The sequence below is a fragment of the Hyaena hyaena genome, unplaced genomic scaffold, assembly GCF_003009895.1.
Source record: "Hyaena hyaena isolate Hyena2069 unplaced genomic scaffold, ASM300989v1 scaffold_1631, whole genome shotgun sequence".
NCBI classification, from domain to species: domain Eukaryota; kingdom Metazoa; phylum Chordata; class Mammalia; order Carnivora; family Hyaenidae; genus Hyaena; species Hyaena hyaena.
Genome location: NW_024082265.1, coordinates 133,956 through 152,715, shown reverse-complemented (window position 1 = coordinate 152,715; position 18,760 = coordinate 133,956). Strand labels below are relative to the sequence as shown.

The window sequence follows — 18,760 nt, the reverse complement described above, 5'->3', positions numbered from 1 at the left end:
ATTGCAGCAAAGTTTCAAATGACTTAATGTGTAGTATCTCTTGATAAAGATATTTTCCAGACATATTTCAACTTGATATGAGCCCCAGATGATAAAGAAGTACAAGGACCTGCAAAAGTATATGTTTAATCTGCGGTGGGTTGATGTAGTGGAAATTGTAGATACCCTTCCTCCGTTCCTGATTTATTTCTTACATGACAGATACACCTACGGGAAACCTGTCCCAGGACTTGCAACTGTGAGCATGTGCAGAAAATTACTTCATCATTCTAGTTGTCAAAAGAAAGAGTTCTGTGAGAAACTCAGTCAACAGGTTAGTCTACAATGTTCTCTCTAAGCACTATCATTGTTGACAACCATGGAGCTACCCTATTTTAATAACTAGAAAGAGGACATCGGAGGAAGCTTATCCTCATATATTCCCCACCAAAAAAACGAAAGAATTTCTATTCTTTGTCAATAAAATTCTCATTTTGATGACTAACCTTTAGAGAGCAGATGTGAACATGAAAGTTCTTTGAATAGGTTTAACCCAAAGAAGTTGTCTCAGCATCAGAAAGAAAATAATAGATTTAGTTTTAATCAGTGTGGTCTTAATCAATATGGTGTTGATCGATTTGTTGTTTTTTTTTTTAATTTCTCTCAGCTCAACAAAAATGGCTGCATCACCCAACAAGTAAACACAAATGCGCTCCAGATTAAAAATATGGGTTTTGAAATGAAACTTAGAGTGGAAGCCAAGATTAGAGAAGAGGGCACAGGTTTGAACTCTAAATTAATATAAGGAGTGAAACGCATAAACATGCGTTTGTTTTCCATAACCAAATAAGGGTCATAAAGAAGGTGGAGGGACATGAATTTTAGGACTAAAGTAACTTCCAAGAATAGTTACTCTTCTCTATATATTTTTAGGTGTAGTATTTACTGGAAATGGGACCAGCGAAATCACAAATACTGTAACCAGACTCAAGTTCGTGAAAATCAAGTCACACTTTAGACGAGGAATCCCCTTCTTTGGACAGGTAGAGTATATCGCAATTCACAAATAATGACGTATCTAGTTGCATCTTACCTTCAGGGCATGATGATGTAGCCTACATCTACCTAGCGATATCAGCTAGACCCAAAACATGAAACCAAGAAAAAAGACCTTCCTTTGTAAACATCACTGATAAAATGTACAATCTCATACGATAGCATTTTCAGAATCAGAGATATTATTTCTTTTTAGAACATGTAGATAATGAAGAATGTGAAATGAATTAGTTATTATGTCAAACCTTCTCTACCAACTGTCTTACAATAAATATATTTCTGCAATTATCCAGCCAGCTTCAGAATTTTAAGAGAATTTCTCACAAATCATTCTCAATTTATGCCTTCCGATATCCTCCTTTATATCTGTGGTTCTATTTAGAAACAAGTGGATAAGCAGTTTTATTGTTAGACATAAGACCTATAATAGTGTACATTTAATGGCCATCATTATTAAATTATTCTCATGCTTAAGGTATAGATTTTAATTTTAAGAAATAATTTTACCCTTTTTATAATTACAATTTTTTACCCATTTTATAATAATTTGTTTAAAACTACTTATATTTCTTCTCAAAAAAGCAACGCTTTTTGTGGGGCTGTTTATGTGGTTTGTCTCAGGAAATGAAAAAGACATGAAGATCCAAAAAAAAAAAAAAAGAGTAAAAAGGTAAAAGAAATGAGGATACAAATGGAAAAAATTGATTTTATAGTAAATATGGAAGGATCGTTTTCGAGGTTTGCTTTTGCTTTTTCTTTCAGTTATGGAAGCCAATGAATTTGTCCCCTTGAGTTCTGTCTTCTCTGAGTATTAATCCACGTAATTTATCAAGTACTTTTCTTCTTTAGGTGCTTCTGGTGGATGGGAAAGATGTACCCATCCCCAACAAACTTATCTTTATCTCTGCAAGTGAAGCCAATTATCGTTACAATGCAACTACCAATGAACAGGGTCTTGTACAGTTTTCAATCAATACTACTAATATCTTGGCCACCAAAATTTCTGTTGTGGTAAGTATGAAGGGAAAAAAAACCCGGAGGACAAAAAGAAACCTCAGTAACCATTATTTTTTTCAGAAATGAAGAAGCATACATATTGTATTCAAGAGATAGAAATAAGAAGCTGTCCGACTTAGGGATAAACTTGGGAATTTAAAATTTCATTCAAAATAATAAAGACATTAGCAGAGATACTGTAGAAATGTTCGATCATTTCATTAACATTATCATTAAAATATTATGTACTATGTAAAAAAATTCATGTAAGATTTGGTCCTGAACAATATCAGTTCTTCAATGGGTAAGTAATTTATGTAATTTGTTTTATGTTGGGTTTTTTTCTATGTCTACTCAAATAACTTTGAAAGTGATTGGAACCCCCCCCCCACATTCTTAGTATATATTGTCTAATGATGATGATCAAAAGATTTCTATAACTAAAAGATTGACTCTTGTAATCTCAAGCAAAGAAATGGTAAAAAGATAATGATTCATGGATTCCAGCTTAGATAAATAGCACTTAAATTATTTCCATTTCTCAATGTTCACATATTAATTCAATTTAAAATATGGAATGATGCTTAAGGTTTTCTATGTGATAGAGACCTGCTCTTCCTTAGGATTGAAAAGATGAACAGTGTGCCTATATTTGAAATTCTATAGGGCTCCTGGGTGTCTCAGTCAGTTAAGCGTCCAACTTCAGCTCACGGTTCATGGGTTTGAGTCCCGTGTCAGGCTCTGCACTGACAGCTCAGAGCCTGGAGTCTGCTTCAGATTCTGTGTCTCCCTCTGTCTCTGACCCTCCCCTGCTCACGCTGTCTCTCTCTCTCTCTCTCAAAAAATAAATAAAACATTAAAAAATTTAAAAAAGAATTTTTTTTACAAATAGTTTATTGTCAAATTAGTTTCCACATAACACTCAGTGCTCATCCCCACAAGTGTCCTCCTCCATGCCCATCCCCCCTCCCCCCCACATCCATCAGTCCTCAGTTTTTGTCAGCATTCAAGAGTCTCTCATGGTTTGCCTCTCTCCCTTTCCCCCGCCATTTCTGCCCTTCTTCTCCCCCTTGTTCCTCCGTCAAGTTCCTCCTAATCCTCCTATACGTGCAAACATATGATATTTGTCCTTCTCTGCCTGACTTATTTCGCTCAGCATAACACCCTCAAGGTCCATCCATGTTGCTACACACGGCCAGATTTCATTGTTTCTCATTGCCATGTAGTATTCCATGGTATAGATAAACCACATCTTCTTGATCCATTTATCTGTTGATGGACACTTAGGTTCTTTCCATGTTTTAGCTATTGTGGAGAGTGCTGCTATGAACATTGGGGTCCATGTGCTCCTATGCATCAGCATTTCTGTAACCCTTAGGTAAATTCCTAGCAGTGCTATTGCTGGGTCATAGGGGAGTTCTATTGTTAGTTTCCTGAGGAACCTCCACACTGTTTTCCAGAGGTGCTGTACCAGTTTGCATTCCCACCAACAGTGTAGGAGGGTGCCCGTTTCTCCACATCCTCGCCAGCATCTGACTGGCGTGAGGTGGTATCTCAGTGTGGTTTTGATTTGTATTTCCCTGATGAGGAGGGATGCTGAGCATCGTTTCATGTGTCTGTTGGCCATCTGGATGTCCTCTTTGGAGAAGTGTCTGTTCATGTCTTCTGCCCATTTCTTCACTGGGTTGTTTGTTTTTCGGGCATGTAGTTTGGTGAGTTCCTTATAGATTCTGGATATTAACCCTTTATCTGATATGTCGTTTGCAACTATCTTAAAAAAGAAATTCTATAATCATAGAGTTAACAGAGCTACAAATTATTAGCATGATATATTTCAGAGCAATCATTTAAAAAAAAAAAAAGGAACTGGGGCGCCTGGGTGGCTTAGTCGGTTAAGCGTCCAACCTTCGCTTAGGTCATGATCTCGCGGTTCGTGGGTTCGAGCCCCGCGTCGGGCATCTGTTTCAGTCTGTGACTCCCTCTCTCTCTGACCCTCCCCTGCTCACGCTGTCTCTCTCTCTCTCTCTCTCCTAGAAATAAATAAAAATATTTTTTAAAAAAGGAACTTTATTATGATAGCAAATAGAAAGGTCCACAAAATACACCTAGTAAATTCAGTAAAAAAAAAAAAAAAAGTATGTGTACTCATAAAATAGCTAAGGAGCAAGGGAAAGAAATGGAATTATCTGCTAAACAATATTTGCAAGGTTTAAAGGTCCAAAAACCACAAGGCCTTAAAATTCCAGTCATAATAATGATAAGACGTATAGATGATAATTTGCTGGGGTTATTTACAAACACTTTTGAAGCCCTTACAGTTATAAAATATTACGTGAATATATACAACATAATTTCAATTAAACCAACTTACAAAGGCCTTCTATAATCCAAAGATTCCCTTTTTTGCTCCTTAAGATTCTATAAGCTGCAGAAGAAAGGATAAATCAGTGATGATTTGGCAAAATCAGGACAAAGGGGATTCGTTTGTAAATAGTTTCCTTTCATCTCTGCAATTTGAGAAGCTTATAATTTGTGTATTTGGTGGTCGACAGGGTTGAGGACAATGCATAGTATATGTGAGATGAGATGACACAAACTTTTAACTATTCATTTTGGTGGGAAGCTAAAGCGAAGAATATCAAAACAGTTTTCTTTGTTTTTCTGTTTTATCAGGCCTTCCACGAACAAAATAACTTTTGTTTTAACTACGTGTGGGTAAGAGAAGAACACGAGGGTACTTAGCACATTGCGAGACACGCTTTCTCCTTAAGTGGGAATTACGTTCACCTGGAGCCCGTGGCCAGTACCCTGCCCTGTGGCCAAACTCAGATTATCAAGACATACTATATACTCAATGGGCAGGCCACTGGGGAACCAAAAGAGTTCATTTTCTATTACCTGGTAAGAATAAGCCTACAAAATATATTCGGAGTTCATCCGAAGAAAACAGTGGTGGAAAAGCCACGAACGCAAAAATTGTTTGTGCACTACCATCGTGCTTTCTTGTCCAAGTTCCCCCTGATTCTTTGATTTTCAGGCAGTTAATGCTCTCAAGCAGATTCAAGAATCAAAAGCAAGTCATGTGGGGAGTAAGATGTCGAGAAGTGTGTTAGGCTCAAAAGGTTGTTTTTGTGTTGGTTTTTCATTTCAGTTCATGGCTAAGGGAAACATCGTCAGATCAGGAACATATGCTGTGCCTATAGAGCCAGGAGAGAGTGAGTATCCTCCAATTCCTCCCCCCCCCCCGATTTCCTTCCCAACACAGCCAGCTTTACACTTCAGCAATAGTTCACAAATGGGAATATTATTCCCATTATCCCTTTGTAATAGGATACAAAAGAAACTAAAGATTCTCCTTATGACTCTAGCAGTTTTCCTCAGTCAACAGATAAATCTGATTACCTACTATGCGTCAGGCACTCTGCTGAGTTACAATTTTTTCCCCTCCAGTTTGTCTCTTCCATCTGACATTTAAATTACAAACTTCTCAAAACCTAAGTTTTCTTCTGTTTTGTTTTTTTTTTACCCCAACAATAAATGTATATTGGCTGTCTTTAATCTTAGTATTGCAGAGGAGAGAGTTAAGCATCCTGGAGAATGGGGAGGAAAATGGTGATAGATTTTTTTTCTCCTGGGCGGGACTCTGGGCTAGGCTCTCTTCTCTCTGGGAAGGTCACTCCCTTCAGCACTTAATCAGGATGCATACAGTGCTACCAGCATGAAGCTGGGAACCTCATCCATGAATTTGAGTGCACTTCATTAAGTGTGGGAAAGGAAGCCAGGATTATTTTCCATTCTAATTAAATCATGTCAAGATTTAAGTCACTGAAAAAAGAGCCCATGAACATGCTTGTAATGAACTGAAAGTAAGGCAAATATTTCACCAAACTCGACTTCACCCCACAGCAAAACTTAACAAGGCTTGAAATTATGAGGTTTTAAATAGTTTCCTTCCCTATCAGGCTGGAAAAATAAGATGCCAATTATATTTCTGTTTCCATATTGAAACAATATTGGAGAAGGTTCAACTTAAAAGAAGTTAGTAATTAGTACCCTCACTAATTAAAAATTATTTGGGAGGGCACCCAGGTGACTCAGTCATTTAAGCATCCCACTCTTGATTTCAGCTCAGGTAGTTATCTCACGGTTTGTGAGATCAACTCCCCAACCCTTATCGGGCTCTGAATTAACAGAGGCTACTTGGGATTCTCTCTCTCCCTCTCTCTCTGCTCCTCCATTGCTCACACTCCCTCTCAAAATAAATAAATAAACACTTTTTTTTTTTTTACAAATAGTTTATTGTCAAGTTGGTTTCCATATGACACCGAGTGCTCATCCCTACAAGTGTCCCCCGACATGCCTATCTCCCCCTTCCCCCCCACATCCATCAGTCCTCAGTTTGTTTCTCAGTATTCAAGAGTCTCTCATGGTTTGCCTCTCTCCCTTTCCTCCACCATTTCCCCCCTTCTTCTCCCCCATGGTCCACCGTCAAGTTCCTCCTAATCCTCCTATACGTGCAAACATATGATATTTGTCCTTCTCTGCCTGACTTATTTCACTCAGCATAACACCCTCAAGGTCCATCCATGTTGCTACACATGGCCAGATTTCATTGTTTCTCATTGCCATGTAGTATTCCATGGTATAGATAAACCACATCTTCTTGATCCGTTCGTCCATTGATGGACACTTAGGCTCTTTCCATGTTTTAGCTATTGTGGAGAGTGCTGCTATGAACATTGGGGTCCATGTGCTCCTATGCATCAGCATTTCTGTATCCCTTGGGTAAATTCCTAGCAGTGCTATTGCTGGGTCATAGGGGAGTTCTAGTGTTATTTTCCTGAGGAACCTCCAGAGGGGCTGCACCAGCTTGCATTCCCACCAACAGTGTAGGTGGGTACCCGTTTCCCCACATCCTCGCCAGCATCTAGAGTTCTCTGATTTGCTCATTTTAGCCACTCTGACTGGCGTGAGGTGGTATCTCAGTGTGATTTTGATTTGTATTTCCCTGATGAGGAGGGATACTGAGCATCGTTTCATGTGTCTGTTGGCCATCTGGATGTCCTCTTTGGAGAAGTGTCTGTTCATATCTTCTGCCCATTTCTTTACTGGGTTGTTTGTTTTTCGGGTGTGGAGTTTGATGAGTTCCTTATAGATTTTGGATATTAACCCTTTATCTGATATGTCAATAAATAAACATTTTTTTAAAAATGTTTGAATTAAACATTAAAGAGTGCTGCCAGCTTTGAGTATCATTTATCCCAATATTTAGAGATACTTTGATATATAGAACAGCTCCCACTGTGTGCATTATTTCCCTTCTATGCATCTTGTTGCCTGTTTTTCTATTTTCCCATAATACTGCAATGTATAACCATTTATAGAAATAGCTGAGTGTCTTAAAACATTATGTGCTCATATGATTGTTTCTTTCTTGACATTTTAATTTGTGCATCATTCAGAAAAGGAAGAATATCTACATAGTAATACAAGGAAAATTTTATTAATTATTTACTCCATGAAGACATCACAAAATGTAATGAAAGTAATTCAGTCAATAATTGAAAGGAATTTCTTTATAGAATCAAGTAAACTCACAAGTATTTATAATAACACTATTTTAATCATACATTTTTACATTATTAATTATCAGTTTGTTCTTCATAAAGACATACTGAAGATCCTTGACTCTCTTAGATAAAAGAACCAACTCTGTTCATAATTAGTCTAAATTCAACCTTTTACATTGCTTATGTTTGGCTTACTCATGTCATTCTTTTCTTATCCTTTTCTGCAGTTTTAATATCAGGATGCAAATTATTAATTTCAGAACAATTTCTGAGTCTCTTTTAAGTGCAGAATTCAGATGTTAAGTGACAAAGCCTTCATGAAGTTTATTACCTAAAGGTTACTTTCCTTCCAATACTCTCTGGGAAAAAAAATTGCCATAAGTTCTTTTTCTTTTTTGTGATACCTCAACCTACTCTTACCTATTATGGTTCACTCAAGACACAGCAGTACAAGGGTTTAAATTACCCTCCTTTCGCAGAAAAACTTATTTCCTTTTTAGGGTCTAAGTTAAAACTTGATCCCTACAATGAAACAACAATACAAATGTCACGACACTGCCTTGGTTATTCCAAAGGACTGAGGTGGGGTAGGAGGTGGGAAGAGTGAGTTGTCCAATGGGCATAACATTTCAGATTTCCAACATGAGAAAGTTCTGGAGATTTTTTTCACAACAATGTGAATATACTTAATGCTACTGAACTGTACACTGTAAAAAGGTTAACATGGTGAATTTTATGTTATGTGTGTTTTTACCACAATAAAGACATATATTTGGAAAAAAAAAGTAAGCTCTATGATTATAGCTTACAAATTATAGCTCTGTATTTACTTATTTATTTTTTTAATGTTTTATTTATTTCTAGGAGAGAGAGAGAGACAGCGTGAGCAGGTGTGGGTCAGAGAGAGAGGGAGTCTCAGAATGAAACAGGGTCCAGGCTCTAAGCTGGCAGTCAGCACAGAGCCCGACGCGGGGCTCGAACCCACGAACCGCGAGATCATGACCTAAGCAAAAGTCAGACGCTTAACCGACTAAGCCACCCAGGCGCCCCATATAGCTCTGTATTTAAACTGAGAATCACCTCTGGCCTGAAATGGTCTTTAAATGAAATGGTTTCCACTCATCATATAGATAGGTGATATATATACTCATTATATATATGACATTATAATAAATTCCTTACTATATAATTTTTAAAAATTCTTTTAATGTTTATTTACTTATTTAGGGAGAGAGAGAGAGATAGTGCAAGTGGTGGGGTGGGGGGGAGCAGAGATAGAGGGAGACAGAATCCCAAGCAAGCTCCATGCTATCACCACAGAGCCTACAGACATGGGGCTCGATCTCACCAACTGTGAGATCATGACCTGAGCTGAAATGAAGAGTCAGACACTTAACTGACTGAGCCACCCAGGTGCCTCCTTTATTCTATAATTTTTAACAGAGCCCAGCAGACTTTATAAGTTATTTTGTGTATACATATATATGTAGAAAACCTTAGAGCTATTCTGAATTTAGTTGCTCTCAGCCTTAGTTAAGTGGAAAATCAGACACAGACATGAGTGTAAGGAATTTACTAATCCTACAATTGAAGCTAAAAAGGGGAAAATTGACCTCTTAATTTCACCAAATAATTAGAAGGGCATTAAGGAGACTATGCCTTTGAATGAGTAGGCACAGTTCTAAACTGGGTAAGATCTAGCAGTAGTGCTCTGGCTCATGACCATCTTGTCTCAATTTCTCCATGTTCCAGGGAAAGGCAGTTTTTCCTTATCCTTCCTTGTGGAGTCGGACATTGCTCCCATTGCTCGATTGTTCATCTTTACTATTTTACCGGATGGAGAAGCCATCGGAGATTCACAGAGTTTTAAGATTGAAAATTGTCTAGCCAACAAAGTGAGTGTCTTCAGCATAAAATTACAACACAAATAAATGGAACTATAGGTGTTGGAACTATAGGATGATATAGGTATCATCCATTTACCTCAGGGAAAACTGAGTCCAGAAAATTAAGTAAGTTGCACACAGGATCCCTGCAAGTTAATGGCACCACCAAATCTCCAGGCACCTAGCACAATACTTTTCCAGTTATGCCACATTGCTACCAAATTTGCTGCCAAATTGCTACCACATAACTAAAACATAGTTCAACCTTGTGTCCATGATGCCCTATCCACTAACTCAATTACATGAGGTATGTAAGGTGCTAAGACTCAAACGTTCCCCAAACCTTAAGGACAAATACCTAGAATCACCTTATAATGGGTCAGAGGTAAAGACGGGCCTTTCTATATCAAACAAGCTATTTACCCCTTATGAGCTATCCGTTGTTCCTTTAGGACAAGACTGAGCTATTGAATAAACCTTTTCAACAGCAAAGGGAAGACAGGAAAATAGGTTCCTGACTTAATGTAAAGTTGGCTCGGGAAATGTGGGTGACGGCAGGATCCCAAAAGTCGAGGAAGTGCTGACTGACTTTTCCTTCTATTCTCATAGGTGAACTTGAGCTTCTGTCCAGCACAAAGTCTCCCGGCCTCACACGCCCGCCTGTGAGTCTCAGCTTCTCCTCAGTCCCTCTGCGCCCTACGTGCTGTGGACCAAAGTGTGCTGCTCATGAGGCCCGAGGATGAGCTGTCCCCAGCCTCGGTGAGTTCCCAGCAGCCTCGTGGGTCAGGAAGGGCCACATGAGGGACCAGGGGAGGGTGGAGAGGGGAGAGGAGAAGCCCTTATTAGGAGTGAAATGTAATAAAAATAGTCACCATTTGTCAAAATTTTATAATTTCTCAAGCTTTCTCACATAAAGCCTTCATGTGAGCCTCCCAACACCTCAGGGAATAATGGACACATTTGAAGATGTGAAAACCAAGATTCAGAATGTTTGAGAGATTGGTGCAAGATTACCCAGAAGTAAATGACATAGCTGAGATTCTGAAACTGCCCACTAGCTTTGATCTCTTCCACGACATAACTTCTTTTCCTCTAGGGAATCAAATCTAAGTCTCATGCTTTACAATGATGTTAATGAAAGCTAAATTTTGTTAAGATTCACCACTTATGTGATGGTTATGTTTACAAAAGAGAATTAATAAGTTGACAAAATATTTGATAATATGGATCCTACCTAAGAAAATCATTTTTGATCATTGTAGTAAGTAGGCGTTTTAGAAAAACTGGTATTACAAGCGTAAGTCATGTACCTTCCAGCAGATCTATTTATATCTCTAGAGTTCTTGAGATCTGTGAAAATGGTCATAAGTGATTTACAAGTTATTTTCAATTAAAAAAATGATTGACTACACTTTTGTCAGCAATGATGAGTCACAGACTAACTAAAATTTTAAGTCCCTTCTTTTTTTCTAGAATTGTATTAATTCATAGTGGTAATATTGGGTGTGTCACATTGATTTTTTTCATCATTGGTTATTTTTATCATCATCATCATCATCACCACCTTGCAGGCCCACTATGTGCTAGGTCTATTTTAGGAGCTGGGGAAATAGCAGCAAACAATCAGAGTCTTTGTCCCTTATAGAGCTGTCCTTTTAGAGGGACTATAATAAGAAATTGCTTGTGGCTCCGAAAATAAAAAATTGGTTAATAATTAGCATTAGGAGAAAATACTTCCAAACATGCAGTTTTTGAAAACTATCAGAAGGAGAAGAAACTACAGAAACTACTTTTCTAACCTATTTAAAACTAGATAACTGGGGGCACCTAGGTGGCTTAGGAAGTTGAGCATGACTTCAGCTCAGGTCATGATCTCATGATTCCTGAATTCGAGTCCCATGTCGGGCCCTGCTTCAGATTCTGTGTCTCCCTCTCTCTCTGCTCTTCCCCAGTTCACACTCTGTCTCTCTTTCAAAATAAATGAACATTTTAAAAATTTTTTAAAAAAACTAGTCATCTTTCAAAAGTGCTCAGTATGATGTGAGAAAAATGATATGTTACTGGAATTTAATCATTGTCAAAAAGCTGTCACTGGTGAATTTTATAGCTTTAATTGCCTTATGGATGAATATTTAAACAGATCAGTTCATTAACTTGCCTATCTGGGATTTATTATTATTTGGCAATACTGGAGGATAAATCAGTAATATTGAAGTTTCTTTTGGTTTTGTTCTAGTTTCTACTTCCCAAAATTCATTAATAGGTACTACATTTTTAAGCTGTGAGATAACCATATCAAGAATCACTATCTTGTTTCTAATCATCAAAATTAACATTCTTCGGAAGGAAGGGTATAATAAAAATTGTTTTCAACCTAAGCATTTTATTAACAGGTCAAAATATCTCCTCATAGCATAATAACTATTATAGAAAAGACAAATTCTTCTTACCATAGTTTTCTATTTGAATTAGAAGGTGGCATGGTGAAGTTACCTGAAAAAAGGGGACTTATTCTCTCTGGACACTTTCCTTGGAAGAATGCCTTTTTTTTTTTTTTTTTACACTCTGTATTTATGTAGTCTATTCTGAGCTATTTTTCAGCTTATATTAAAGAACTTTAGTCTACTTTCCAATACTTTTTATGTTTATCCTATTTTGTTTAGTTATATAAATTTAACAGTTGATTCAGGTGCATAAACAGCTTTGAACATTATAGAGATAAAAAAAGATTATAAACATACTTGGAGACTTGGGCTTTTAAAGTTTTAAAGTTGTAAAACTCTTCACCTCACTTACTTTGACAATAACCTGGAAAATATTCGTTCATCCAGTAGAGATGGAGAATGCTCATTTGTGCGACCATTTGGTTCTCCTACTCAAGAACAAAGTAAATAGATAAAGAAGTTTAAAGAGTGTATGAGGTTAGTTATCAACTGCTTCATAACAATGCTCCCCAAACGTATTGGTTGAAAACAATAAACATTTATTGTTATAGGCACTTTTTGTGGATTAAGAATCCAGAAGTAACTTATCTGAGCTAAGTGACTGGCTTGTGATCTCACCTGTTCGTCAACATGGCCACATGTTACTAGGGCTTCAATCATCTGAAGGCTTGACTGAGGTTGGAAGTCTACTTCCAAGATATGCTGCTCATACAGTTGTCAGGAGGCCTCAGTTCCTCAACACACTGACTGAGTGTCCATGGGGCTGCCTGAGTGTCCTCAATACATGGCAGGTGATTACCTCCAAAGCAAGTGATCCAAGAGAGAGAAGTTAAAGCTGTGATGTGTTTTATAACCTGGCCTTGGAATTTACACACTATCACTTCCATTCATTATGGGAGGAGCTATAGGAGAGCACTAATACCAGGAAGTAGAGGTTACTGGGGGCAACTTTGGAAGCTGTGTTCACAGTTTTCCCTCTGACTCCCAATGACTTATAACCTTCCCAGATGTAAAATACATTCACTTTCCTCCCAAACCCAAACCTTAGAAGTCTCCTTCCCAAATAGCAGCAGCCCAAAGGTTGAATGAACTTCATCATTCAATTTAGGCCCAGGTATAGTTGATGTTCCTTGGGTGTAGTTCCTCAAGTACAATTCCTTTAGCTATGAAGACCTTAACTTAGAATGTACATAAAGTATTTACCTCCATACATCCAGCATACAATGGTGGAACTGACATACTGATGCTCCTGTTCAAAATGGGAAACAAAGGCCCATAGGAGGTATTGGTGCATGGCAATTCTGAGATCCAGCCAAAGGCTGGAAGTCCTTTGATTAGGACTCACTCTTACTCCAGCCTAGAATATAAATATCCAAGCCTCTTGGCTCCTCTCTATGGATTCTTTGTTCTTTCATTTTGTCATCCTTCTTGTTAAAAAAAAAAAAAAAAAAAGGTGTCCTGTGTTTGCAATTGTGTAGACATTGTTCTATTGAATATCAATGATATATATTCATTTATGTACCTATGTGGTTTTTCTATCCAAGAATAAAGTTATATAGAAATAGAAGTTTAACAGATTGCAATAATTCCTACCTAAATTAGAATATTTTTTCTTTTCTTTTTTTTTTTAAAGTTTATTTAGTTTTGAGAAAGAGAGAGGGAGGGGCATAGAGGGAGAGAGAGAGAGAGAGAGAGAGAGAGAGAAAATCCGAAGCAGGCTCCATGTTGTCAGCACAGCACCCACCAATGCAGAATTCAAACTCATGAACCAGAAGACCATGATCTGAACTGAAATCAAGAATTGGGGGGCTCCTGGGTGGCTTAGTCAGTTAAGCAACCAACTTCAGCTCAGGTCATGATCTCGTGGCTCATGAGTTTGAACCCACCATCGGGCTCTGCTCTGACAGCTCAGAGCCTGGAGCCCATTTTGGATTCTGTGTCTCCCTCTCTCTCTGCCCCTTCCCAGCTCTTGCTGTCTCTCTTTCCTTCAAAAATAAACATTAAAAAAGGAATCAGCCACTTAACTGACTGAGTCATCCAGATACACCTAAGTTTGTCAGATTATTAACTATTCATCAAACACAGAGACAATTTAGATCTTTCTCTATTTGATCATGTTTTACCGCTAAACATTTTTTCATTAACTTTTTATTAATCCTTGGTAATTTAAGTTTTATTATTCCTTAGAAACATTTTCCCAGGTAGGTTTTATGTCAATAAAACCACTACAACAAAAGCACTACTAAAAATAAACAAACAAAATTTTAACTTCTCTCTAAGGTACCAACTACTTGAAGGTACTCAAGAAAGAATTAATGATTATTATCACACTTCTCTTAGTTCACTGGGTATTTAAAAAGAAAAACAGGTAAGAGCTCTGTCTTTGATCTCCCCTGTGTAACAGGTATATAATCTGCTAACGATGAAGGATCTTACTGGTTTTCCTGAAAATTTGGACCAGAAGGAGGAAGAACATGCAAGTTGTAGCCATTCTTATATCATCCATAAAGGAGCCATATACATTCCCTTAGCCAGTTATGATGAAGAAGATATGTATGACTTCCTAAAGGTAAAATCCTTATTACCTATTAATTTACTGGCTTATGGACATTTTGCTATATAGAAATATATAGTTTTATTAGAACATGTTTAGCCTAAGTTGATAAGTCAGAGACAGGGCTAGACCCAACCTCTGCCATTTCATTGAAATATTTTAGTTATATTTCGTTTTTTGCAAAAGGCCATAAATTATAAAATCTTAATAAGCCATAAAGTGTTATCATTTTGCCACTCTTTTATTGAGTCTGTGTATCCCCATGGAATTAATATAAATTTAAGGCTGTTGGGGTTACACAGGGAAATTTCTAACCAAAATATCTTTCTAATCAAGTTTACAAGCCTATTGAGTCACCGTTTTTACAGGGTATGGGATTAAAGGCGTTCACCAATTCTAAAATCCGAAAACCACCGTCATGTCCAATGATCCGCCCACCTGCAGAAGCAAAAAGGCAAACAATATATGGAGGTAAAATAAAAAGTTACTTTCAATTTTGTATAACATCCAACAATATTTCTTTGTCAAAACAATGTAAAATGAGATAGATAGTGTAGCCCTATCTCCATTTTATCCATAGAGAAACCAAGATTCAGATAAGATATTTCTTGCTGAGATAATTCAGCTGGTAAATGGCATAGCCAGAACTGACTAGAGTTTCTTAAAGGTCAGTCAGATTATTTTATTTTATCTTATTTTATTTTATTATTTTATTAAGACAGAGAGAGAGAGCGAGAGCACACAAGCAGTGGAGGGGCACAGGGAGAGAGAGAGAATCTTAAGGAAGCTCCATGCTTGAAAAAAAAAAAAAAAAAGGAAGCTCCATGCTTATCATGGATCCTGGTGCAGGGCTCAAAATCATGACTATGAGATCACGATCTGAGCTGAAATCAAGAGTCAGACACTTAACCAACTGAGCCATCAAGGCGCCCCTACGTGAATCGATATTTCAGGGCACAAAATCAGATGAAACACATGATTCTACTATACTATAAGAAAATAAAATGTTTCCAATGTAAGGAGAGAATAATTCTAATTATGGAATCAGGAGACACTTTTAGAGATGCTATATCTTAAAGAATGGAAAAGAAGAGAAAGGGTCTCATTGGTGAAAAGAAACAATATGAAGATGGCAGAAATATCTCCTAATCCAAGGTCAAAAGACAAAATAAAACATCAAAAGAAGTAGCCTCTTTCTACAGCCTTCAATTTCCCATTAAAATACATGTTCCACTCCCCAGATCTATTTATACTTGCAGCCCATTAACAAATCCTTTTTCCTCTCTCTCTCATGATCCCGTCTTTTCTTCCAAAATATTCTTGATATAATGAAGATTAACATCTTTTGAGTTTTGTGTTTATGGATCGGAGGTTTTATGTATCAAGTAAGCAGGATAGATGGCTTTATTGAGATATAACTGATACAGAACATTAAATAATTTTAAGGAATACAGTGTTTTTATCTGATGCACTTACATATTGCAAAATGATTATCACTATAGCATTAACTAAAATCTCTTTCACCTCATAATTTCCATTTCTTCTTTTTTTATTTAAAATTTTTATTTTCATTCCAGCTAGATAACATACAGTGTTATACTAGTTTCAGGTGTAGAATTTAGTGATTCAACACTTCCGTATGTTACCTTGTGCTCATCATGACAAGTGCACCCCTCATTTCCCATCGCCTATTTAACCTATCCCCTTCCCCACCTCCCAGCTGGTGACCATCAGTTTGTTCTCTATAATTAAGAGTCTGTTGGTTTTCCTCTCTCTCTCCCTTATTTTTTCCCTTTGCTTGTTTGTTTTGTTTCTTAAGTTCCACACATTAGAGAAATCATATGATATTTGTCTGTTTCTGACTGTGTTAGGAATACTATTTATCAATCAAAAAAAAATCTTGCCATTTGGAATAACATGGGTGGAGCTGGAGAGTATGATGCTAAGCAAGATAAGTCAATCCATTTCTTTTGTATGGTTCTCACCACTTTTCAAATGGAAAAATGGAACCCAGAAAGACTAAGTAACTCAAACCATTAGGATGCCACAGCCAGTAAGATATGAGATGGGGCTTCATATCTGGCTGTTTGACTCCAGACCCATGTTTCTTAACCTCAACACGATTCTGTCTCTCAAGGGCTGTAGGGCGAGAGCTTGCCTGGAATGTTCTAAGAGTAAGGAAACCAGCACGGTTGGATCAGAATGAATAAAGTAAGAGCAGCTGGAGAGAGAGATCAGCAGAATAATTGAGGCCGAATTGTGTAGGGCCTTGTAGATCATTGTAAGAATTTGACTTTTTACTCTGCATGAGATGGAAAGATTTTCAGAAGGAGGGAGTGATGTGATCTAATATGTTTCTTATAAGGATCACACTAGATACTGAATTTAGAAGAAAATTCAGTTTTGAATTTTTATGCTTTTTTGCTTGAAAGTAGTAAAGGTCAAAAATGAATACAAATCTAAATTGAGTGGCCCTTTTGCAGCCATGAACAGAATATCCAGTTGAAAGTATTTTGTGATCAGCAGTGAAATGGAATGTGAGTGAATGTGTCCAGGGATCAACACAGTTTGATGAAGTCAGATGGAGAAAAGAAGCAAAATAACGACAACAACAACAGCTTGTCTTAGGAAATGAGTGTAAAGGCATTTACAGTAGAGTTTATGAGTCGTGACACAAGGAGAATGGAATTTTAACAGAAACACTGTGAAAGGATCTGAAGTTGACCTTGAGAATGAGACAATAAAGAGGATACAATCACCATCCAATAAATGGAGTTAAAATAACACATTATTTGTTAACTGTAATAGCTGGAGAGGTTAAAGGACCTTTGGCATCTGTAGCAGGAAAGAGAAAACAGCTTATTTAGATGCATCATCCATTTAGATACTAAAATTTAAGTACCAATAACATATTCAACATAAGGAGTAAAAAAGAAAACAGAGACAATAGAGCAACATCAGGGAGAAATTAAAGTTATAAAAAGCGATGGCTACCAATACGGAAGGACATAAGGGAAAGAAGTTGTCTGACATTAATTAAAGAAATTTCCTGTTGATGTTTTTTACAATTGAGAAAGATATCAAAGAAAAAATGTCTGGAAAAATTTTTAATAAATATTCTTTCACAAGGCAATTCTGAAATATCACATGGGGTACGTGATGGAGAGCCCAATCCAAACTCAGTTACAAGCACAACCCAAGGCACAAAGACCAGAAAGCTTTCATGTTTAGTTCTCTATCCCGTCACTTTTATAAATAATTTCTCTGTCTTCATCCTAGCAAAATGGAAATAGCTTTCTATGGCATCTTGAATTTTTCATTTCTCCTCTCCAAGAAATAAAGAGAAGAAAATCGAATGCTCTAACCTTGGTATCAAGAGAACAATGAGTTTATGAGCTTCGTTATAGCGCACAAAGAATTGATATTATTAAATTCTGTTCACCCATTGGTAATTCGAACAATTGAACACTTGTTGCCTGAAGAGAGTTTTGAATTCTCTGTTCAGTCCTTCTTATCAAGGAAACAATGCTCTGTGACCTTGAAAACCCATTACGTCCGCCGCAAACTGTAAATGCATCTCCAAGTTACCTTGCTCTATGAGCCTCCACTCACATAAAATTATGGTATCTCTAGGATACATGGAATTTCTACCTTTAACAAAGACTCCTGTCTTCAAAGAATGAGGGCTCAACAAGTTACTTCCAAAGTTCTACAACTCTTAGGAGACCGTCTGAGCAGGTTAACTGAAAATCTCCTCTCTAAGTCTCACGCATATGCCATGAATGGATGTTTTTTGTTTAACTAGATTGTAATTTTCCTTTATTTTATTAGCAGGAATGGCAGCAAGTCCGTATAGTCCTCAATTTGACTCGTCTAATATAATATCTATAAATAATATGCAAAATCCAGAGCCAGTCACTGAAATAGTAAGGACTTATTTCCCTGAGACCTGGATCTGGGAGTTGGTGGTGGTGGAGTAAGTAATTTCACTCTCCTCCATTTGCTGTGGGTGAGTGTATGTGGATCCTCCAGCATTTTCAACTCTAAGATAGACTTTCTGAGAAATTCTAAATAATCATCTTAACCTCTCATCTTTTCCAGATAGGTCTAAGAAAATGCTTTTATTATATAGGTTTTAAATATAATATAAAGGTATATTATATTTCATTATGTAGGTAAAATTGTCTCAGAGATAAGCGATTTGAAAATAAGTATTCCTGAGCCTTCCAGAAAATAGACATGGGTGCTACAAATATCCAAATGCAGGACTGCCTA

The 18,760-nt window shown here is 37.1% G+C and overlaps 1 protein-coding gene across 1 annotated transcript in view; it reads left to right on the top strand.

Moving 5' to 3' along the window:
- The window catches only part of LOC120226229 (PZP alpha-2-macroglobulin like), a 48,305-nt gene that overhangs the window by 14,853 nt on the left and 14,692 nt on the right, over positions 1-18,760 (top strand). Inside the window, 11 exon segments of the mRNA XM_039224417.1 lie at positions 202-313; positions 647-761; positions 913-1,022; positions 1,885-2,046; positions 4,705-4,932; positions 5,183-5,246; positions 9,354-9,496; positions 10,097-10,246; positions 14,336-14,500; positions 14,854-14,956; positions 18,317-18,461. Coding sequence (XP_039080348.1) covers positions 202-313; positions 647-761; positions 913-1,022; positions 1,885-2,046; positions 4,705-4,932; positions 5,183-5,246; positions 9,354-9,496; positions 10,097-10,246; positions 14,336-14,500; positions 14,854-14,956; positions 18,317-18,461 — 1,497 coding nt within the window.